General features: G+C 55.3%; 7 protein-coding genes across 7 annotated transcripts; 5 read left to right on the forward strand and 2 right to left on the reverse strand.

The window, feature by feature from the left end:
- Positions 1 to 379: 379 nt before the first annotated feature.
- On the forward strand, positions 380 to 1,175 carry GMORB2_4059 (ubiquitin-conjugating enzyme E2 C; the record flags this gene model as incomplete). Its single annotated transcript, XM_035466035.1, has 3 exons — positions 380 to 486; positions 612 to 831; positions 1,095 to 1,175. 3 exons carry the CDS (start codon positions 380 to 382, stop codon positions 1,173 to 1,175), a joined length of 408 nt encoding a protein of 135 aa, XP_035323872.1.
- Positions 1,176 to 1,774: 599 nt separating this feature from the next.
- GMORB2_4060 (large subunit ribosomal protein L31e) lies at positions 1,775 to 2,416 on the reverse strand (the record flags this gene model as incomplete). The annotated part of the gene is made up of 3 exons (XM_035466036.1): positions 1,775 to 1,978; positions 2,112 to 2,186; positions 2,330 to 2,416. The coding sequence occupies 3 exons, from the start codon at positions 2,414 to 2,416 to the stop codon at positions 1,775 to 1,777; spliced, it is 366 nt and encodes a 121-aa protein (XP_035323873.1).
- Positions 2,417 to 3,427: 1,011 nt separating this feature from the next.
- GMORB2_4061 (RGS protein) lies at positions 3,428 to 4,770 on the forward strand (the record flags this gene model as incomplete). Its single annotated transcript, XM_035466037.1, has 3 exons — positions 3,428 to 3,615; positions 3,715 to 4,429; positions 4,534 to 4,770. 3 exons carry the CDS (start codon positions 3,428 to 3,430, stop codon positions 4,768 to 4,770), a joined length of 1,140 nt encoding a protein of 379 aa, XP_035323874.1.
- A 766-nt stretch (positions 4,771 to 5,536) lies between these two features.
- On the reverse strand, positions 5,537 to 6,475 carry GMORB2_4062 (COP9 signalosome complex subunit 7; the record flags this gene model as incomplete). The annotated part of the gene is made up of 2 exons (XM_035466038.1): positions 5,537 to 6,367; positions 6,443 to 6,475. 2 exons carry the CDS (start codon positions 6,473 to 6,475, stop codon positions 5,537 to 5,539), a joined length of 864 nt encoding a protein of 287 aa, XP_035323875.1.
- A 2,473-nt stretch (positions 6,476 to 8,948) lies between these two features.
- On the forward strand, positions 8,949 to 12,581 carry GMORB2_4063 (uncharacterized protein; the record flags this gene model as incomplete). The annotated part of the gene is made up of 2 exons (XM_035466039.1): positions 8,949 to 9,010; positions 9,095 to 12,581. 2 exons carry the CDS (start codon positions 8,949 to 8,951, stop codon positions 12,579 to 12,581), a joined length of 3,549 nt encoding a protein of 1,182 aa, XP_035323876.1.
- A 3,756-nt stretch (positions 12,582 to 16,337) lies between these two features.
- GMORB2_4064 (glucan endo-1,3-beta-D-glucosidase) lies at positions 16,338 to 17,783 on the forward strand (the record flags this gene model as incomplete). The annotated part of the gene is made up of 1 exon (XM_035466040.1): positions 16,338 to 17,783. The coding sequence occupies one exon, from the start codon at positions 16,338 to 16,340 to the stop codon at positions 17,781 to 17,783; it is 1,446 nt and encodes a 481-aa protein (XP_035323877.1).
- A 1,478-nt stretch (positions 17,784 to 19,261) lies between these two features.
- On the forward strand, positions 19,262 to 20,946 carry GMORB2_4065 (solute carrier family 39 (zinc transporter), member 7; the record flags this gene model as incomplete). Its single annotated transcript, XM_035466041.1, has 3 exons — positions 19,262 to 19,405; positions 19,706 to 20,662; positions 20,764 to 20,946. The coding sequence occupies 3 exons, from the start codon at positions 19,262 to 19,264 to the stop codon at positions 20,944 to 20,946; spliced, it is 1,284 nt and encodes a 427-aa protein (XP_035323878.1).
- Positions 20,947 to 21,915: the final 969 nt, after the last annotated feature.

Below are 21,915 nucleotides of genomic sequence, written 5' to 3' on the forward strand. Positions count from 1 at the left end.
TGCCGCCGCCGCTTGCCATCATCACAGAAGACAATTGCTGAGTTTAGACCGCCCCTCCTTCTCTCCCTCTTGCCCAATTGCCAAGACTAGACTTTCTTCTCCCCTTCTTAGTAGTGTCTCTCCCCTTTTCTTTTTCTTCTTCTCGGAAAGACATACGAGAGAGACTTTGCTTTGCTTTTGACAGAGACGAAGAGAAGACGAATTGCCTATTTGTTCTTCCTTCACCGCCTGCCTGCCTTGCTTTGCTTCTGCTTGGCTTTCCTCTTTACCCCCCCAACCCCGCGCCCCCCCCAATCGCATCCGACGAACGACGAAAAAGAAGAAGCTCGATCTTTTTTTTTAATCTTGTCTCGATAAAGAACAACGAAAAAAAAAGACAATGGATTTCTCTGCCGAAGATAACCAGAATTCTGCCCCGGGTGACGTCCCGGCTGGTAAGCTGGGTGGTGTTCGCAAGGGACCCGACTCACAGAGCACAACAAAGAGGTATGCTTTGTATATGAGAGGAAAAAAAGAAAGGAAATGTGGGAGGGGGAGAGAGAAACAAAAAAAGAAAGAAAAAGAGAGCTAACAGGCTGATTCCTTCTCGTTTCTGTTAAAAACGAAAAAAGACTCCAAACCGAGCTCATGCAACTCATGACGTCGCCAGCCCCCGGCGTCTCGGCCTTCCCCTCGTCGGACGGCAACCTACTCTCGTGGACGGCCACCATCGAGGGCCCCGACGACACTCCCTACAAGGGCCTCACCATGAAGCTGAGCTTCTCCTTCCCCTCAAACTACCCCTATGCCCCGCCCGTCGTGCTCTTCAAGACGCCCATCTACCACCCCAACGTCGACTTCTCCGGCCGCATCTGTCTCGACATTCTCAAGGACAAGTGGACTGCCGCTTACAATGTCCAGACTGTCCTGCTCAGTCTGCAGAGTCTACTTGGCGAGCCCAACAAGTGCGTTTTCATCCTCCTCATCCTCCTCCTCCTCCTTCCTTCGTCCCTTCCTCTCCAAATTTCTCTGCTTGATATGAATAAAGGGGTGTAGAGGAACATTGTACTGACATGTTTCTTGTGCTGTTTAGTGCCTCCCCTCTCAATGGTGAGGCTGCCGAGTTGTGGGACAAGGACCCCGAGGAGTTCCAGAAGAAGGTGACGGGAAGGCACCAGGACATTGACGACGAGTAAAAGAGCAATGACGTCTTCTTTTCTTGTTGATTCCTTATTATCTCGCAGGCAGCATTGGCTAATTATAGGAGGGTTTTCACACTTTTCTTGTTTTATTTATTTTGGAGTCCTTCTTTTTTTTGGTGGTGCTATGGATTATTACGACTCAAGTTCAGGGATAGGATAGCCTCACATGGCATTTGCATCAGAGCCAGCCAAGTCATGGCTCAAAGTCAACGCATCAGATATCCCCTCTCGTCTGATTCCCGTACGCTTAGCCATGACCTTTATTTGATATTACCCCTTCTTAATTGTTCGATGACAGTCGGTGCCGACAATTTGTGTCATCCACAAAGTCAGGAACAAGACGGCATATCTTCCTCCCCTCCTTCACGAAGTTACGAGAGCATGCACGACCAGTACCTGTGCCCTTGGAGTAACAAGCTTCTTTTTGTGTTTTTTTTTTAGACGTCCAAAGCTAGAATGCCAACAATCGCAACTCCGAAATGCCATTTTGTAGTAGTTTTTTTTTCACCCAGAATACCATCACCGGGAAAAATAATAAGGAAAACTTTCTTTTGTTTTGCGTTTGGAAAAAAAAATCATTCTATTCCTTTCCCTTACTCCTCCACAACGACCGTGGGGAGGCCCTTGGGGTTCTTAACGTTGACGGCCTGGACATAGCTGTACAGCTTCTCCTTGGCGTCCTCCTCGTCGTTACGGCGGCGGGAGATGCGGACACGGAGACGGTAGGGGACGCCCCTGATTCCCTGCTCCCAGACGGCCTTGTTGAGCTCGGGGTCCAGACGGACGTCGGTGGTGCCCTGTAAATCAAGTGTTGCGTTAGTTGGAGATGTCCGGTGGAGCATTGCGCACTCTGTGATGGTATCGGGGGTTTCTTTTTCTTTTGCTCCCCAGGGTTGTAGAAAGATGGAAGGGCAGAGAGAAATTCCGTACCATGGACTTAGTGGCGAAGGCCTTGATCTCCTTGATAGCGCGGGGAGCCCTCTTCTTGAAGGTGACACCGTGCATCTGTTGATGATGAGAGAAAAATTCCAGCGTTAGCTTTGCTATTCCCTTCCCTCGACAGCCAGCAGAAAGAGCCCTTCCGTTCTTCTGCGTTTGGTCGGTACTCTCGAGAATGCCTTCTTCTTCCATGAGAGAGGGAGACGTACCCTCTTGTGCATGTGGATGGTGTACTCGCGGGTGACAACGTCCGCAATAGCGGAACGCTGGGCCTTTCCGGTGGGCTTGGTCGACATTTCTGTGCGCGGCGAGGGGGGAAATTTAGTGACGACGTTCAACAAGACAAAACAGCGGGGAGCGCGCGCGGGCAAAGCAAATCCGTTTTCTTCTTGCGATGGAGGAAAGAAGAAGAGAAACACCAGGTTCCAAGCGCAAAAGAGTATGTCCTGAAGGTCGGGGGGATCGTACCTGCGATTCGTGCCGTGACGGGGTTGATTGGACGTTGAATGGAGAGGGATGGTCTGGATGAGGGCCAAAATCCGGAAATTCTGTGTGCGTAGGGCAGGCTTCGAAAAAAAGTTGGTGGGTTTGCCAGCGGCCCAATCACGGGCTGATCAGGTTTCACTGAGGGAAAAGTCACGTGTAGAGGACGCTGACAAAGGTACGTACCCAGTACGTACCCTTCCGGGCCCCAGTCAAGTTCTCGGCCGGCCGCGTCGCTCTGCTTTAAGCCAAGGCTCAAGGCCTAATAATAAAGCATGCTGTCACAGTAGAGGGAAAAGTGGGCATCGCGCCATTGCCTTGGCCATTCATTTGGCCGGGAGATTCAAGGGGACGGATACGAGGCAGGAGACCTCTCACTTCTTCCCTCTGCTCCCTCTTTTCGCCGTGTGTCTTGGGACGGTTTAAGGCCCTGACTCTTGTTTATCCCGTTCAAAGCCCACCACCGCTCTTCATTCCAGTACCATTGTTCTTTCTCTCTACCGGCCACACCGTTGTGTGCGAGAGAGAGGGGATCCTATTATCGACCTTTTCCTAATTATCTGACCCCTCTCCCCTTGTTCCAAAAGGGCAAGAGAAAAAGACTGGGAGCTGGGTCTCCAAAAGACGCCAATCTATCGCGACTACTGCAAGTACGAGCTAAACAAGCTGGAATAACTGCGATCTCGACGAAGCAGAAGGAAAAAGAAGGACGCTGGGAGAGTGTCCCGGCAATCTCTTCTCTCTTTCTCGAGGAGACGCGACAAATCCGAACGATTTGTGGGTTTTTATATCGAGGGAGAACGACGACGACGACGACGACGACAATGGCGGACCAGCAACAGCAACTCCAGACCATGGCGACGACGCCATCGCCTCAACCCGACCTGATGAGGAATCGACTGCCGACCCTGTTCGAGGTGCTCAGCCGTCGCACACTGCCCCCCGTGGACCTGTTTTCATTTTACATATACATGCGCGATCAGCAGCGTTCAGTCGACTATCTTGATTTCTGGTTCGTGACATCATCGATTCCATGTTTTTCTTGGGACTGAAGTTTGGCAATTGGGAGAGAGAGAGTTTTCCCGGCTAACCGACGAGAGGGGGGGAACAGGCTAGATGTTGCCCAGCACATGTCGCTATGTCGACACTATGTCCGTGAGCTCCGACGGTCCGTCATTTTTGACACGCCCGAGATGGACAGGGTGAGCTCGAAGCGGTCGTCCATGATCTTGGAGAGCATGGGGGATCTGGGGGAACGGGCGGCCGGGCCGTCAATGTACGCGACCGAGAAGGAGAAGGACCAGGACGCCCAGATGTCCGCCTTTCTGCGGGAGGAGGCGGCCGAGTCGTCGGACCAGGCCGGGGGCACCGGCACTGGAACCGGCACCGGCACGGGGTCCGTCCCCATGAAGCCCAGCCCGCAGTTCAGCACCCCTCGCGACATCACAACCGAGTCCAACTCGCCGGGCCACACCGTACTGCGGCAGGACATCAAGGCCTCGGCCGAGAAGATCCTGTACACCTTCCTCCTCCCCGGCGCCGAGCGCGAAATCACACTCCCCGGATCCGTCACCAACGACGTCACCATGGCCATCGAGGAGATGGGCAGAGACGACCCCGAGGTCTTTGACGTCGCAAAGGACTACGTCTTTCAGGCCATGGAGCGGGACGCCTTCCCCGGCTTCCTCAGGATGAAGGCCCTGGGTAACCTCATCCCGCCTACGCTCATCATGCGTCTCATCCTCGGTCTGCTGGCCATGTTTGGTGCCTTTTGGACTGCTTTTACCCTCATCTTTCTCAACAAGTCTCGCGAGACGAGATGCTGGGTAAGTTGATTTTTTTTCTCTTGTCCTTTTGTTTATTTACCCTTTGTTCATCTGTACAATCGTTCACCCACCGTGTCTTACCCACCACTAACAAAATGGCATAGCTCGTTCTTCCGTTCACCGTGGGCGTCTACTTCCTCGCCTCGTATCAGTACTCTCTCGATCCCATCCTGGCCCTCGTCGGCTACAGCGAGTATACACCCTTCAACTTCTCCCGCATCAGGGAGCCTTACGTCCGCTCCCTCATCGCCAAACGGTCCTTGACAGTCCTCGCCGTGACACTGCTCATCGACGCTGCCCTGTGCATCCTATTTATCCTCGTGCCCGGCAAGAGACTCTAGAACGTCTCATTTTTCTGCGACTTTTTTACCCTTCCGGGACACATGGATGCTGGGCGCCGTGGCCCGTTATGACCATTGATGATTTTTTTCCCTCTTTCTTTCTTCAATATCTTTGCCTCTCCCGTGTGGTGTACCTTTTTTTTTCTTTTTCCATCTGTTGATGGACACTTTCTTGTGTGTTTGTTCTATTCCCATTTGCGTTTATACGTGGGGACATATTTGACTAGCTGGCTCTTTTTCCTTCATTGTTCTTTTCATATATTTCAGTGCCATACCATTTTTGTCTGTTCAAGGCCGAGGGACCAGTTACTTGGCGTCGGGATACACTTATTTGCATTTCATTTCTTTCTACCTTGCTTAAAACTCTCTCTCCTCTAAAGGAGACTTTGCGATGCGTTGCGGAGTTTGCGGTCTTCTTCTTTTTTCCCTACTACCCCCCGCCCCTTTTTTTTCTTATTTTTCCTTGTTGTAATATCCCCGTTTTCTTGGCTGTGATATATCCCATCTTGCCCCCCTCCTTGGTAGTTAGAATGGAGGGAATATCCGGTAGCAAAGTAAAGAACAAAAAAAGCACCTGTCATTTGTTTTTCAACAGCTTCCCCCTTGATTATCTTCGTTCTTGTTCCGTGTCATCAAATCATGTAACTTGAGAGCAAATGTGTAATAATGCTCGACTCTTGTATCGCTCATCCCCCCAACTTGCCCTCCCTTTGTGCGTAGTAATAGTGTTTGCAAAACCATTTGGGCCCAGGTTGAAAGAAATCATTCACATCTTGCGCTTGTTCCCACGGCCCTCCGCAGAGATGGGATCATCGAGGTCCATGACCTCTCCCGAAGCGGTCTGGACCTGCTGCGCCCGCCTAGCAGCCCACTTGCGGCTGTTATTCATCATGTCGCGCTTGGCGGCAGCGACGTCGAGGCGGCCCGAGGATTCGGCCTGGTACGCATCGGCCTTGGCCCTAGCGAAACGGTCGTCGGCCTTGCGCTTCTCGGCCTTGCGCGCCCGGGCGTCGGCCTTGATGGCGGCGATCTGCCCGTCCAGGTCCTGGAGGGTGGACTCGCAACGGGCGGACCAGACCCCGAGGGCGCGGACCATGTAGGGCACGGCCCCCGGGGCGAGGTCACGCAGCGGCGCCACGCCCGTCACCTGCACGGCCTGGCGGGCCGGGTCGAGTGTGGCGGACACGAGACCAGCGTACACGGCCGTCACAACCAGGTCTTCCACCTGCCGGGCGGATGAGAGGCCGAGCTTCTCCTGGAGGGAGGCGTACGAGAGGTTATCGCGGTCGCGGGCCAGCGAGAGGACAGAGAGCTGCCGTAACTTCAGGGCCTGGGTGTCGGACAGCTCGGGCAGGCCGTCGCCGCCATCGCCGCCATCGCGCCCGGCTATGTAGTCGGCGTAGGTGCCGTGGGAAAAAATACGGAGGAGGGCATGGTGGGAGCGGTGGTCCGCCTCCGTCGAGGACGCCAGGGATGCTACCGGTGGCGTCTGGAGGAGCTCGGCGAATATGAAGGTGTTGGGGGCCGACGTCGCTTGGCGCACCAGGTCGACGGCGGCGCGTGGGGACGTGGCGGATTTCGAGAGGATCAGGAACGGCTAGCGTGTTCAATGTCATTAGAGGAGCAACAGTGATGGGAGGGAAGAGAGGAGGTGGGGAGGTGGCGGTCATACCTCTAGGGCGTTGAGAGCCTTGGTCTGCTCCATGGTGGGGAGGGACCCCTTCGGCCTGGCACGTGGGTTTTGGGGAGGGGGGAGAGAGAGAGCAGAACTCGTAACAAGTCACGGGGTGGCAATCAAGGAGTTTGGTTGTCGGGATTGGTATATGCCGATGTGATGATCTCTGTCGTTTCTGATGTCGATAACGGGTTGGGAGGAGGAGGGGATGATGATGGATCACTTGGGCGCTGGTTGTGGGTGTGTAGAAGTGAGGTGTGAAGTCAATTCCAGGTGTGGCGTCGCGGGGCTGTTGGTGGAGGGGCGTCATCTGGTATTGACAATGCCGATGGCCGACTACTACAGAAACCTCCCGAACTGGTTATATGGATGTGCATGACGGTATGAGAAGTGCCTGGATGGCATACGGATGTCCGAGATTCCCTTTACATAATCTGCGAATGTCTGACTTCGAAGTGACGGCATTCACGGTCTATACTGCCCATGGACATGGTGGCTAGTGAGGCGCATGAGCTGCTCGGCGTTGGATGCTGTGGCTTGCATCTTGCCCTGGTCAGGATGGGATTGAGGAACATGCGTTCGTAGCCAATGTTGCTATCAACGCTGTATCCTTCATGCGATTGCTCAGATCAGCCAGATATTCTCATCTCAGTCATCCAACCGAGCTCGGACCGACCGGCGACGTTAGGCAGCTGACCACCAGAACTGTTGTCGGTCATGGAGATTCGCTCGCATATACGCCGCATGATTAGTAGCAGTATACGGGCATAAAGATAGATGCGGCGTATGAGTACTCGTAGAGCAAGACAGAGCCATGATCACTGTACGGCACGTGGCTGCATGAGGCGTCGTCAGCCTGATAGTGCGAATATTCGATACGGGGCGCCAATATTGTGTGGTCTGGCGTATTATATGCTATTTTAATGCATCCCATCGGTATACTCGACGAGTGCTGATGATAATATTGAAACTTTACTACCACAGGTGCCGGTGGCGATACCAGGTCGCTCCCAGTACGAGAAATGAGGCTCAAACAAGAGTGTACATGTACGGAGTAGCAATAATGATTGATGCTAATACCGAAAGTCGACGTTATTAGATGCCACTTTTGGTTTCAACCGCAAAGCGAACCGCCGAGAGCCCCCCCCACCCCCCCCTTCCAGGTAGAACGGCAAGCAGCACATGGACAGGTAACCCGGAAATTAGCCAGGTGCAAGTGATGGCAATGAATTCGCGACAGTGTCATGTTTACTATGAATCGCAGATGCTACAGTTCGTCGACAAGTACTCGGATTGGTTAGGGAAGTCTAGAATGAGCTCCCGACGGGTGTTTGAAACGGCAGATGCTTCAAGACGAGGGGGAGCAAACGGTGGGACGCTCCGCAGTGCGACAGAGACGAGCATTAATTGTCCTGATGTAGCCTTGTAGGCCTGTATATGTAGCCCGTAGGATTCGGGTATTATACCGTAGCTGAGGAGAACAGGGGGCGCCAGGTGGCCCGGTGGAAAGTAGAGGGGCTGTGAGGGGGTGCGCCAGCGCTCCGTGTTTGGTCCAATGTCCACTGTAAGGGCTGCCATTGAGGGGCATCTAGGCGATAACGGGGTAGTAATAACTACACCAATATTCCATACTACTACTGTCTGTGCTATTATTGCTGCGCAGCATATAGGGAAGAGGATGGGGGGAAAGAGCGAGGCAAAGTGCCCGGCGTTACGACGCTGGATGACGACTACTAGCAATAATACATTATGTCGTAGGTGATAATCCTCGAGCAGTGGCCTTATGGGACTTGGCAATCCATCTCCCAGGCCTAAGACGTGCTGTGATACTGTACGGAGTAATATACGGAGACGTAATTGACACCTGGACGGTCCGGGAAGGAGCAATAGCTTCCGTGGTTGCCGTTTACAAATTGATTGGAGATGGTCTCGCTCCTCTGCTTGACCGAGCCTCCCACCTGCGCAAGCACCGACGTGACACACCTTGCTTTTGTCAGCCGCCCGCCTGATTCTTCCATAATAATCCTCGCCAAGAACCCTCTCTTCCACCCCCCCCACACCCACCCACCTCTCTCTTTTGGCTCTTCCCTTTTCCCTTTTCCCTTTTCCCTTTTCCCTTTTTTACCTCATATCCTACCTCCTTCCGCCTCTGACCTTTCTTCATACATAATATCGACTGCAGACGCCGGTTCGCTTGCAGTCTCCCTCCGTCCCTCTCTGTCCCCTCGGTATTTAAGTAGCGCGCCCTCGCCACTTTTAGCTCTTATAAGTTATTACTCGGCCACCACTACAGCGCCGATCATCTCCGAGAGTCTGCGTCCTCTGCAACATGCGATAGACTGCTCCGTAAGAGGGAGCGGCCCCGACACCCCAAGAAAGAGGAAAGAAAAAGGAAAGAAGAGAAGAAAAAAAGGACGGTCCAGTCCAGTATAGTCAAAGGCGTCACAGAGGAGAAATAAGAAAGGAGAAGAAGAGAGATTAATACACCATGGTGGCTGCCACCATGTCGTCCGCTAGCAGGGGCGTACATCTGGCTACCACGATTCTGCGTGTCGAAGGCATGACGTGAGTGATGTGCACTATTGCGAACACGCCTCTGTCGATGATGATCGTGCATGAGCTGAACTTTTCTAATTTCCAACCCTATAGATGTGGAGCGTGTACCTCGGCCGTTGAAGCTGGCTTCAAGGCCGTCGAGGGCGTCAGCAGCGTGTCTGTCAATCTCATCTTAGAGAGAGCAGTCATCATACACAATCCCGACACAATATCGCCAGGAGAGATTCGAGACATTATCGAAGACCGCGGTTTCGACGCAACCGTCCTCTCGACAGACATGCCGACCACTACGACCGCCGACGAGGGCCACAACGAGGACACCGTCACCACCACCATCGCCGTCGAGGGAATGACTTGCGGCGCGTGCACCTCGGCCGTCGAGAGCGGCTTCAAGGGAATCCCCGGCGTCAAGACCTTCAGCATTTCCCTCCTGTCCGAGCGTGTCGTCATCGAACACGACCCAGACCTGCTCACGGCTGCCCAGATCGCCGAGACCATCGAAGACCGCGGCTTCGGCGCCGAGATTGTCGACAGTAGCCCGACCGCGGCTGCTTCCCCGACGAACAAGGCCGAAGCCGCTCCCTCGAGCAACATTGCCAACACGACAGTCGCCATCGAGGGTATGACGTGCGGCGCGTGTACCTCTGCCGTCGAGAGCGGCTTCAAGGGCCTCGACGGCGTCCTCAAGTTCAACATCAGCCTGCTGGCGGAGCGCGCCGTCATCACCCACGACGTGACAAAGCTTTCTCCCGAGCAGATTGCCGAGACGATTGACGATCGTGGCTTCGACGCCACCGTCCTGTCTACACAGTTCGAGGCGGCGCAATCCGCCGGCAGCGCATCAGCCGAGGCGGCGACGACGGCCCAGCTCAAGATCTACGGGTGCTCTGATGCGGCCATGGCGTCGGCCGTCGAGGACTCGCTGAACAGCCTGCCCGGCGTCAGCTCCGCCTCCATCAGCCTAGCTACGGACCGGCTGACGGTGAAGCACGATCCCCGTGTCACCGGCCTGCGCGTCATTGTCGAGACGGTCGAGGCCCAGGGGCTCAATGCCCTCGTGGCTGACAGCCAGGACAACAACGCTCAGCTGCAGTCGCTGGCCAAGACGCGCGAGATCAACGAGTGGCGCCTCGCCTTCCGGACCAGCTTGGCCTTTGCCATCCCCGTCTTCGTCATCGGCATGATCCTACCCATGTGTATCCCCGCCCTCGACTTTGGCAGATTCGAGCTGATTCCCGGCCTCTTTGTCGGCGACGTCGCCTGTCTCGTCCTCGCCCTGCCCGTCCAGTTTGGCATCGGCAGGCGCTTCTACGTTTCGGCCTACAAATCCATCAAGCACCGCTCGCCCACCATGGACGTGCTCGTCATCCTCGGCACCTCGTGCGCCTTCTTCTTCAGCGTTCTCGTCATGGTCGTGGCGGTGCTCATCCCTCCCCACGCCCGGCCCCACACCATCTTTGACACGAGCACCATGCTCATCACCTTTATTTCTCTCGGTCGCTATCTCGAGAACTCGGCCAAGGGCCAGACCTCCAAAGCGCTGTCGCGCCTCATGTCCCTGGCTCCTTCCATGGCCACCATCTACGCCGATCCGATCGCGGCCGAGAAGGCGGCTGAGGCTTATGCCTCAGGCCGTGGTGACGGGGACGGCAAGCAAGGTGCTTCCTCGTCATCTTCGTCGTCTGCCTACGAGGAAAAGACTGTGCCTACGGAGCTACTGCAGGTCGGCGACATTGTCGTGATCAAGCCTGGCGACAAGATCCCGGCCGACGGCACGCTTCTGCGCGGCCAGACGTACGTGGACGAGAGCATGGTGACGGGTGAGGCCATGCCGGTGCAGAAGCGCGTCGGCTCAAGCGTGATAGGAGGCACCGTCAACGGCGACGGACGTGTAGACTTCCGGGTAACACGTGCGGGCCGCGACACGCAGCTCAGCCAGATTGTGCGGCTCGTGCAGGACGCTCAGACTACGCGTGCGCCGATCCAAGCCTTGGCCGACACGCTGGCTGGCTACTTCGTCCCCGTGATCCTGGGCTTGGGACTGGCGACGTTTCTGTGCTGGATGGTGCTGAGCCACGTGCTGCCGAACCCGCCCAAGGTCTTCACCTCGGAGGAGGGCGGTGGTAAGATCATGGTGTGCGTCAAGCTGTGTATCTCGGTCATCGTGTTCGCCTGCCCGTGCGCCCTGGGCCTGGCCACGCCCACGGCCGTCATGGTGGGCACCGGCGTCGGGGCCGAGCAGGGAATCCTGATCAAGGGCGGCGCCGCGCTGGAGCGCACCACCAAGGTCACGCAGGTGGTGCTCGACAAGACGGGCACCATCACCTACGGAAAGATGAAGGTGGCCCGCGTTGGCCTGGAGCCCGGCTGGAAAGGGGCCGAGTGGCGCAGGCGGCTCTGGTGGAACATTGTCGGCCTGGCCGAGATGGGCAGCGAGCACCCGGTCGGCAGGGCGGTCCTGGCCGCGGCCAAGGAAGAGCTCGACGTCGACGCAGAGACTGGCACGCTGGGCGGCAGCGTCGGCGAGTTCCAGGCCGCCGTCGGTCGTGGTATCGACGCCGAGGTGGAGCCCCCCTCCTCTGCGTCGGCGGCGTCGAGGAGCGGCGGCGGCGGCGAGCGCAGGCGATACAAGGTGCTAGCCGGCAACGCGCGACTGCTGCGCAGCCAGGGTATCGAGGTGCCGTCGGTCGATGCCCTCTCGGACGTCTCGGACGGCAGTGCCGGCGACGGCGACGGCGACAGCAAGAAAGACAAGCTGGTCAACAGCGGCATGACGACCATCTATGTGGCCATCGACGGCGTGTATGCCGGCCACCTCGGCCTCGCCGACACCATCAAGGAGAGCGCGGCAGCGACCATGTCGGTGCTGGAGCGCATGGGCATCAAGACGGCGCTGGTGACGGGCGACGAGCGCGGCGCCGCCCTACGCGTGGCGGCGGCGATCGGCATCCCGGCCGAGTGCGTGCACGCCGGGGTGACGCCGGACCAGAAGCAGGGCATCATCCTTGAGCTCCAGGCCAGGGGCGAGGTGGTGGCCATGGTAGGTGACGGCATCAACGACTCGCCCGGCCTGGCAACGGCCGACGTCGGCATGGCCATGGCGTCGGGGACAGACGTGGCCATGGAGGCAGCGGACGTGGTGCTCATGCGGCCCACGGAGCTCATGGACGTGGCGGCGGCGCTGCACCTGACGCGCACCATCTTCCGGCGCATCAAGCTCAACCTGGGCTGGGCATGCATGTACAACGCCCTCGGCCTCCCGATCGCCATGGGCTTCTTCCTTCCGCTGGGGGTCCACATGCACCCTATGCTGGCGGGTTTCGCCATGGCGTGCAGCAGCGTCAGCGTCGTGGTGAGCAGCCTGCTCCTCAAGACATGGAGGCGTCCAGCCTGGATGGACGACGAGATGGAGGCCTCGAAGGGCAGGGCCGGTGCACCCCGCCGCGAGAGCGGAGGTGCTACCGGCGCCGTCAACCTGGTTGTCGAGTGGGTGCGTGATGCTGTGGGCAGATTCACCGGTCGCGTCGGTGCTCCCAAGGATGAGGGATATGTCCCTCTGCAGAATATAGAGCATGTATGAGCGGTTTTTTTTCCTCTTGTTTCCATCCTCTTCTCTCTCTTTTCTTTTTAGCTGCTGTTACTGTCTTTGCGGAGCATCGTGTGTATTTTTGTCTCTATTTTACCTCCAATGAGGTATGGTTTGCTTCTTGTTCTTGGCTTGGGCTCTGGCTCTGGCTCTTATTGGTATTCATGTATGGAGCATACGATGGATGAAAGTATTATACCCTCTGTACTCTGTATCGACTCATGACAAGGTGACATGGCTGATTGCTACGTCGATGTATCATCATTACCTGTATAGAAAACATCAAGCAAGTCTCGCACATGCCATCACGATAGACAGGATATGTATAGCGAGAAGCCACTGGAGCAAAGCTACTAGAGCCAGCTACTAGTCTCTGGAGTGTGCTCTTGTTCCTGTGCGTTCCGAGGAGTCGAGGATGATTGGAGCGAAATGATGCAGGCCATGATGAGACGTAAATGGCGGGCATGAAGAGTACGGGGATGATGTATCAAGTAGGTGTAGACGGAATAGTCTGTACAGAGAGAAGTGCAGTGTCGAAGGTCTTCATGTGGGAAAAGCTTGGTTGGAGATTTTAAGGTACAGGGTTAGAGAAGAAAAGAAGCAGGCGTACACACGCTTCCAAGAATAGCCCAGCGTTGAATAAATAAACACACACGCACACACGCGCACACACACACGCACACACAGAATAAAAATACGAGTACAGGGTACCAAACTCGTACGAGTATGTATCAGTTACCTTCTGATAGTATTAATAGCATTCCCACCAGTGGCAAAAAATAGACCAAAAGAAAAAAAAAGGAGAAGGAGGGATAGGAAAGAAGGCGAAAGTCGGAAAAGGAAAAACAAGGAAAACAAGGAAAACGAGGAAGGAAAGAGGTAATTACGGGTACATCTTACCGGTACGTACCTGCACAGTACACACAGACACACACACACGAGGACTTTAGGCTTTGAATTGGCGTCAGGGGGAGAGTGGCCAGGCAAATCACACAAACAGGTCAGCCGTACGGGTAACTCGTACGGACCGTACCTGCAAATAAAAATACTCTGCAGGTAATGATAGTATGCAGTAGAGTAGAGTGAGTTGGGCTGATGGCGGCTCAGTGTAGGGTGTGTAGGAGGCAGGAGTACGTACGGCGGCGTTGGGTTCCACAGGTACTCCGTACATGTATGATATATGTACGGAGTAACGTAACCTGTACTCGTACACTTCTTTCCTTCTTTTTTTCTCCCCCCCCCCCCCCCCCAACGAATACCTTTACAAGCGTTTACTAGAAGTATCAAGTATTAAATCTAATAACAACAGCAGCCGTCGTAATCACTATACGATAACTCGTACGGGTACTTGCGGTACTACGGAGTAAGTAACGGCACTCGTCGATACTCGTATGTCACTCACACATGATCGGGTAATATCCTCCCACCGTATTCCAATGTCAGATTCTGGTCTACCTAAACGCCACATTCCTGCCGTGCGCGTCGGGGGATGCCGCCTCACGAGTCTGGTTCACTTGGGTCTGACTCTCTCGAGAAGAATAGATGGAAGAGAGGAAGAGAGAAGGAGAGGAAGCAAAAAAAAAAAAAGAAGGGGAAAAAAAGAGAAAAGTCTGCAACCCTTTTTTTTTTCTTTGTCTGACCTAGAAGAAAGAAGGAGAAGAAGAAGAAATGAGAAAATACGACCAAGCAGACATTTTTTTTTTTCATCTCTATCTATTTCTATCTGTCATTTGATTTGCCTCCCTCCTCCACCGGACCTCCTCCTCCACCTTGCTCCAGAGGTCAAGAGGTCAAGAGAGAGAGGAGGAAAGGGAGATTGGGCGAGGCCGAGTGGCAGGAAGGGTTACTCGTGGAGACGTGGGAGTTGGGAGCCTGGCTGGCCCGGTATTTTCGATATGATCACTCGTAATGCTGTCGACCCGAGTTAGAGCGGCATTGTTATAGCATCATATACAGATTAATTGGTGGTGAGTATCGGGTATGAGCACCGGTGAAGGGTACGAGTAATCTGTAATCTGTATTGGTAGGTCAACCATGACCGGCAGCATCTCGTACTCGTGAGCTGTTCGGAGTACTCCGTGCCAGAGTCTGTCTATATTTAGTATTACCATGCAGGAAGGAAGTTGGAGGGTGGTGGTGGTGGTGGTGGTGGGGGGGGGGTTATGTGTTTTTGTTGTTTGTTTATCCCTTTTTTTTTTGTTTTGCTCGTGTCCTGAAATCTCGTATAGATGATTTGATAGAGTTATTTCCGGTGCATGTTTGATGTCTCTCTGCTTTGCTTTTGAGAAGAAAAAAAAAAAAAAAAAAGAGAAACCCCCCCCCACACACCAGTATGAACATAGAGATGAAAAAAAAATAATAATTAAAAACTGACAGAGGAAAAAACAAGAGAGAAACCCCTGCTCATCAACCCCGAAGAACCCGATCGTAGCGCGCCAAGTGGCTGTGCCAGATGGGAGCGACAGGGGCAGGGAGGGGTGGGGGGGAACAGGGGAAGAAGGGAGGGTCACGCAGGTACGAACACCGGGCAGCAATGGACTGCTTAGTAATCTGCACGGAAAGGCATAGCTTGCACGGAGTATCGATATTATAATTGTATAACGATACATACTCGTATACATGCATCATCTAGGTCTTTACCAGTCACGAGTCGATCCTGTTTCGTACCGTGATGAATACATCCGTCCTCCTCGGCTGTCCTCTGATCGATCAGAGAGGTATCCAGACATGATCAGAAACTGAGCAGCAGCCATCGATACTGATGGGCTCTCTCTCTCTCTCTCTCTCTCTCTCTCTCTGTCCATATTATATACACATATACATATATATATATATGTATATTATATGTTCGTACTCGTCTTCACCGTTTTACCGTCCCTTGACCACCCAAACCGCCCCTCCTCCCCTGCTCCTGTCGAAGGACCAGACCTCTCCACGGCTCTCGAACAGCAAAACCCACTTCTGCTCCCATCTGGTCTACGCGACCATGTGGATCGCGTTCGATTGGTTCCGGGTAATAATGATATTCCGTGAGAGCCCCAGCCTATCATCAGCATACGTACATGTGCATCGGACGAGTAAATTCACACATGGACAGGGAGGAAAAACAAAACCTGTACCGTGTACTTGTCCGGAAAAAGAAAAAATGAAGAAGAAGGAAGAAGAGACCAAGACACGCGGCGACAGGCACGCACCCCCGTGGCTCAGGGGATCCATCTCGATCGGATGCACGGATCCCATGGGCTGGGCTGTGCCCGAGAGCCCAGGCCAGACAGGGTCAAACAGAGGCGCGCACTGTCCTGTCTCTCCTTCGTATTATCGCCCGGTATGTCTTCACTGGGACATACTGACACATTTGGGGGGGGGGGGGGGGGGAGAGGGGAGTCCCCAGAGTACGTAGCTCGTACTAGGAATATTTACTTCGCCCCGTCCCTTCCTCCCCCTTCGCCCTAACCTCTCTCTTCCTCTCTCTTCTCTCCCTCCCTCCCTCTTTTCCTTCTTCCCCTTTCTCTCTCTTCATTCCTTCCGAATCCTTGTCTCTCTTTTTTTCATCATCTTCTTTTCCTTCATACACTCGCTCATCTATCTGTCCACCCTTCATTTCTCGTCTCCTCGCTCCATCTTCCTACTTGACTGTATAGGATTTCAAGACGAGAGACGTTCTCTTATCTATCACACGATCTCTTCTTTAGAAAGAAAAAAAAATCTACACTCTTTTTTGACACATCACCGACAAGAACAACAGCAACAATGCCTTCTCTCTCCAGCATCGTGGCCCTCGTCGCCGGCGTCTCGTCGGCCAGCGCTGGTGCCTTCCAGGGCTTCAACTACGGAGCCTCGTACGGTGACGGTACCGTCAAGGTCCAGTCCAACTTCGAGGACGAGTTCAAGGCCGCCCTCAACCTCCCCGGCACCAACAAGGCCTTCAACAGCGCTCGCCTGTACACCATGATCCAGGGCGAAGAGGGCACGGAGCCCATCTCGGCCATCCCCGCCGCCATCAAGACCAAGACCAGCCTGCTCTTCGGTCTCTGGGCCTCGGCCGGTGACGAGAGGTTCAGCAACGAGGTCTCGGCCCTCAAGAACACCATCGGGCAGTACTGCAGCCAGCTCGACGGCCTCGTCGCCGGCATCTCGGTCGGCTCCGAGGACCTCTACCGCGACTCCCCCACCGGTCAGAAGAACGGCGAGAACCCCGGCGCCGGCCCCGACGTCCTGGTCGGCTACATCAAGCAGGTCCGCGAAGCCGTCAAGGGCACCTGCCTGAGCGACGTCCCCATCGGCCACGTCGACACCTGGGACGCCTACGTCAACAGCACCAACCAGCCCCTCATCGAGGCCTGCGACTGGCTCGGCATGGACACCTACCCCTACTTCGAGGACACCAAGGCCAACGGCGTCAGCAACGGCAAGGCCCTCTTCGACGCCGCCCTCGCCAAGGCCAAGGGTGTCGCCGGCGAGCGCGAGGTCTGGATCACCGAGTCCGGGTGGCCGGTCTCGGGTGACAAGTCCGGACAGGCCATCGCCTCCACCAAGGGCGCCCGCCAGTACTGGGTCGACGTCGCCTGCCCCCTCTTCGGCCAGACCAACACGTGGTGGTACACCCTCCAGGACGCCGTCCCCACCACCCCCAGCCCCAGCTTCGGCGTCCTCGGCAGCGACCTGAAGGGCGCGCCCCTCTACGACCTCTCCTGCAGCAAGGAGGCCTCGTCCACGTCTGCTACCTCGTCCACCGCCTCCTCCTCGGCCACCTCGGCTGCCGGCTCCGACGCCGCCAAGAACGGCGGCTCTTCCTCCGCCGGCTCTGGCTCTGGCTCTGGCTCCGGCTCCGGCTCCGGCTCCGGCTCCGGCTCGACCGCCACCTCTGCTGCCCAGAAGGCCGACGGCTCCGCCGCCTCTGCCACCCTGACCAGCGTCGTCGGCAAGGCCACCCCCTGGGGCTCGGGCGTCGTCAGCCCTGCCCCCTTCCCCACCTACGTCAGCGGTTCCGGCAGCGGCAACGGCACGACGCCGTCTAACGGCACCGTCACCTCGGGCGGCAGCGGCTCCGGCTCCGGTGCCACTTCCAACTCTGGTTCCGGCTCCGGCTCCGGCTCCGGCTCCGGCTCGTCGTCCGTTCCCGAGAGCATTGCCGGCAAGGTCAACTCCTTCAGCGCCGCTGTTGTCGCCATAGTCCTCGCCGTTGGCATCCTGTAAATAAGCGATGCAGTATAATTACAGGAGAGAGTAGAGGAGATGTGTGTATGATTCTTATTCTTTATCTGTTCAATAGAAGAGAGAGGAAACGATTTGTGTTTTCTCTTTATATCTTATTTCTTTTTATCTGCGGGTTCTTTTTTTTATATAAAAAAAAAAGAAGGTTGAGAAAAAAAAGAATGATGCAGTCGTGTGTTTGGATTATCGCAAATATACTATATAATACCTGATGGGTTCGAGATGGATTGTTTCCTGAGTGTTTTGTCATGATGCGTTCGATGGGAATGTTGAAATCCCCCCCTCCCCCCCCTCCTTTAAAGGGGGAAAAAAGGGCCTTTTTTTTTTGGTCTGATTATCTGTCATCTGATGTCATCTCAAACCAGGCTTTTCGTGATTGCGGTAAGAGTACGGATGACGGAGTACGGAGTACAATCCGCCTGGGTAGGAATTGTAGTCATATGTGAGAGTGGGTATCATGGAGGAGATACGGTGTCAAAGTACGGAGCAGAGAGAGAGAGGGTTTGCTGTCGAGGTCGTCGAATGCCCAAGCCTCTCCAAGTTCAAGAGGGCAGAGAGCGCTGTCCGATATGGTATGAAGGAACTCTGATGTGACTCGGAATGCTGAATCTCGAATGCTGCAAGCTACCCTGTGTACGCATGCATGCGGAGTCTGAACTCCTAATGACAATAATCCACTCCTTCCTTCCCATGGCAAGCATGTCGTCGTACGATTCGACTGCACCTAGACATCTTCCCATTTTGCTCGAGCTCATCCACCCGCTGCTCCCCCGATTCCTCGCACTCAGTCTTGCTCATTGTGCCGACCTTGACGCCTAACACGCCCGGGTCAAACTCGACACAGTCCTCGTCGGATCACAGCACAGGGACAGCTCGGCTTTCGTGCCAACGAACACGGCAGAAAAAAGAAAAGTATGACATCTATCAGACAGGACCGAGGGCGGCATCACGCAGCCTTCCTGGCGCGGGTTGCGGGTAGAACAAAGGTTATCAAGGCTTTCTTCGAAATTATATATACATATATTTATATGTTTTTTATATATATATATATATATATATATATATTTTACGTGCTGTGTCGCTAATAATAGTGGAGACCTGAAGGTAAGAAAACGAGAGAGAGAGAGAGAGTTATTTTGCCAACTCCCCCTCCCTCTCCCTCTCCCTCTGGTGGTGTCCTGGTACCGTGTCCTGGTACCCTGGGGGACGAGAAAAGGGCTGTCTCCACACTCTAGCGGAAGTCGGAAGGCGATTGCTGTCCTCTTCTCTCTTTTTCTTATCATCTCTCCAACCAACCCGCACGCACTTCTTGCCTCGACGATCCGGTCAAAGTTATCAATTCAATTCGGGATGTATATACGGAGATCAAGCAGGACATAGAGCAGAAAACCGAGCAAAGACCAGACCTAGAGGGCCAAGACATACACACACGCACACACGCACCCCACCTCCCCCCCAAAATGGCACCTACGATGCGACGGTTTGGCATCGCGGCCGCCGCAGCATTGTATCTGGCTACCGTCTGCTATGCCGCTCCGCAGGATGCTACCAAGCATGCTATCGCCGATGGACTCTCGCTCGAGGAGATTGACGAGCAGCTTCAGGTAAGAAATGCAGGGACCATGAAAGAAAAAAAAAGATGGACAGACAGAGGAAGGGGGGGGGGGACAGAACAGAGAGAGAGAGAGGGAGAGAGAACAGACGAGGGATTTCATAAAAAAAAAAGGGGGGGGGGAAAGAAAAAAGAAGAGAAGAAAGAAGAGAAGAAAGAAGAGAAGAAAGAAGAGAAGAAAGAAGAGAAGAAAGAAGAGAAGAAAGAAGAGAAGAAAGAAGAGAAGAAAGAGAAAGAAAGGGGAGAGAAAGACGGGAAAAGAAGAGAGAGAAAGAAACTGACAGAGAGATAGACATGTAGCATTGTGCAGGATCTCAACGACAGCAAGAGCGCACACTTCGCGGCGGAGCCGACATCCCTGGCCACGCGCGTCTTCGCAGCGCTCTTCCCCGGATCCCCGGCCGTCAACGCCCTCCTGGCGACGCTGTACATCTCGGGCCCGCCCAACTTCCTCCTGGCCCTGTGCCCGACGGACATCGACCCCTCGTCCCTGAGCGTCATGGTGGCCTTTGCCGTGGGGGGCCTGCTGGGCGACACGCTGTTCCACCTCCTCCCCGAGATATTCCTGGGGGAGGACGAGCCGGACCGCGTGCGTCTGGTTCTGGTCGAGCCGAACAGGAACCTCGTCCTCGGCCTCGGCATACTGGTCGGGTTCATGACGTTTGTAGCCATGGACAAGGGGCTGCGCATCGCCACCGGCGGGGGCGGTCACGATCACGCCCACGGACATGGTCATTCCCACGACGACGACGACGGAGCTGCCGCCGCTCATCCCGAGGGAACCTCTACGGCCGTGGACAAGGAGGAGTCGGCCAAGCCGCGCAGGAAGAAGGGGACCGCCGCCGACGAGGGCAAGGAGGAGGAGGAGGAGGAGGAGAAGACGGTGGCGGGGCCGAACACGAGCGTCAAGCTGGGAGGCTACCTCAACCTCATCGCCGACTTCACGCACAACATCACCGACGGCCTGGCCATGTCGGCCAGCTTCTACGCCTCGCCCACCATCGGAGCCACCACCACCGTTGCCGTCTTCTTCCACGAGATCCCACACGAGGTAGGCGACTTCGCTCTGCTGGTGCAGTCGGGCTTCTCGAAGCGCGCGGCCATGGGGTCGCAGTTCGTCACGGCCGTCGGTGCCCTGCTCGGCACGCTGATCGGCATCGCCGTGCAGGAGTTTGGCGGTGCTGGTGCCGTCGACGGGGGTGACGGCGTCGGCATGTCGAGGAATGCCGGTCTGTGGGGGACGAGCCTGGTGAGTCTTCTCCCCCCCTCTTCTTCTTCCTCTCTCTCTTCTTCCTCTCTCTCTTTCCCCTTGTAATATATCGGATGGCTGACTTGATATACAAAATCCAGACCTGGGGAGATATGCTTCTACCTTTCACGGCCGGAACGTTCCTCTACGTCGGCACCGTGGCCGTCATCCCGGAGCTGCTCGAGACGGGAAGAGACAAGGCTGTTGAGCTGCGCAAGACACTGGTGCAGTTCTCTGCCGTGGCTCTAGGTGCTGGTATCATGCTCTACATTTCGTGGCATTAGGTGTAGGTGGGTGTGTCTTTGGGGGATCCAGCCACTTGCTGGTTTTCCTGATGCATTGTTTGGGGATGGCGGTTCAACCAAAGAAAGAGAGAGAGAGAGAGAGAGAAAACATGATTCATATCTGTATAGACAAAGGGTTTCTCTGCTCCCCCCTCCCCCCGTTTTCTTTTTCTTCCATCTTACTGTTCTGTTGTTCTGTGTTTTTTTCTTTCTTTCTCTTTTCGTTTCGTTTCTGTTCTTGAAATAGCTAGTAGTCGTATATGAGACGAATATGGGCATAGCGTTGAGCCAGAGCGATTCAGCGAGTGGCATATCGTCGGATGAGACGGCCACCGCATGGTAGCGTTACTACCTTGTCAAGTACACGCGATGTACAGCAGGGTTCGAGAGTGATGGGTGATGAGCGGACGAGAGTGATCACAGCGGTGACGTGACGGTGACGGCGGCGGATTCGAGGCATCGCGCGATGTGGCGATGTCCAAGCCCGTGGCGTTCCTTCCAACCCACGCCTCGAATCCACGCTTCCTTCCACCAACCGCCACTCCCTCCCGAGCTCTCTCCGCGACGGTGGGAGGCATTCGCCGACGCATCGCAGAGGCTGATCTCCTCCCGTAGATTGATGCCATCCCCCGGGAGAGCAGAAGCTCCTCCGCACCGATCAGCAGCTACACGAGATCTTGGTGGAGCGAAGGTACCGGCTGAGGTGCCGGCCCGGGCGATGCGGCGGTTGCCACTGTCACAGGACCGAGTATGGAGAGAACGAGACCTGATGCGCTGCTGACTCTGCTGAGCTGTCGCAAGGGAGAGCTGCGGCTCTACCTACGGCCATCTACCCAGACTCTGTCGACGGGTATGCGTACAGTACAGGACCGTGCTGCTCAGCTACGACCCATCCTGCTCGAGCAGCACCCGCTATCATCACCACCCACTCACTACCAACTCTCTCTGGGATACAATCCTCCTCTCACA

The sequence above is a fragment of the Geosmithia morbida genome (assembly GCF_012550715.1).
Source record: "Geosmithia morbida isolate 1262 chromosome Unknown scaffold_2, whole genome shotgun sequence".
Lineage (NCBI taxonomy): Eukaryota > Fungi > Ascomycota > Sordariomycetes > Hypocreales > Bionectriaceae > Geosmithia > Geosmithia morbida.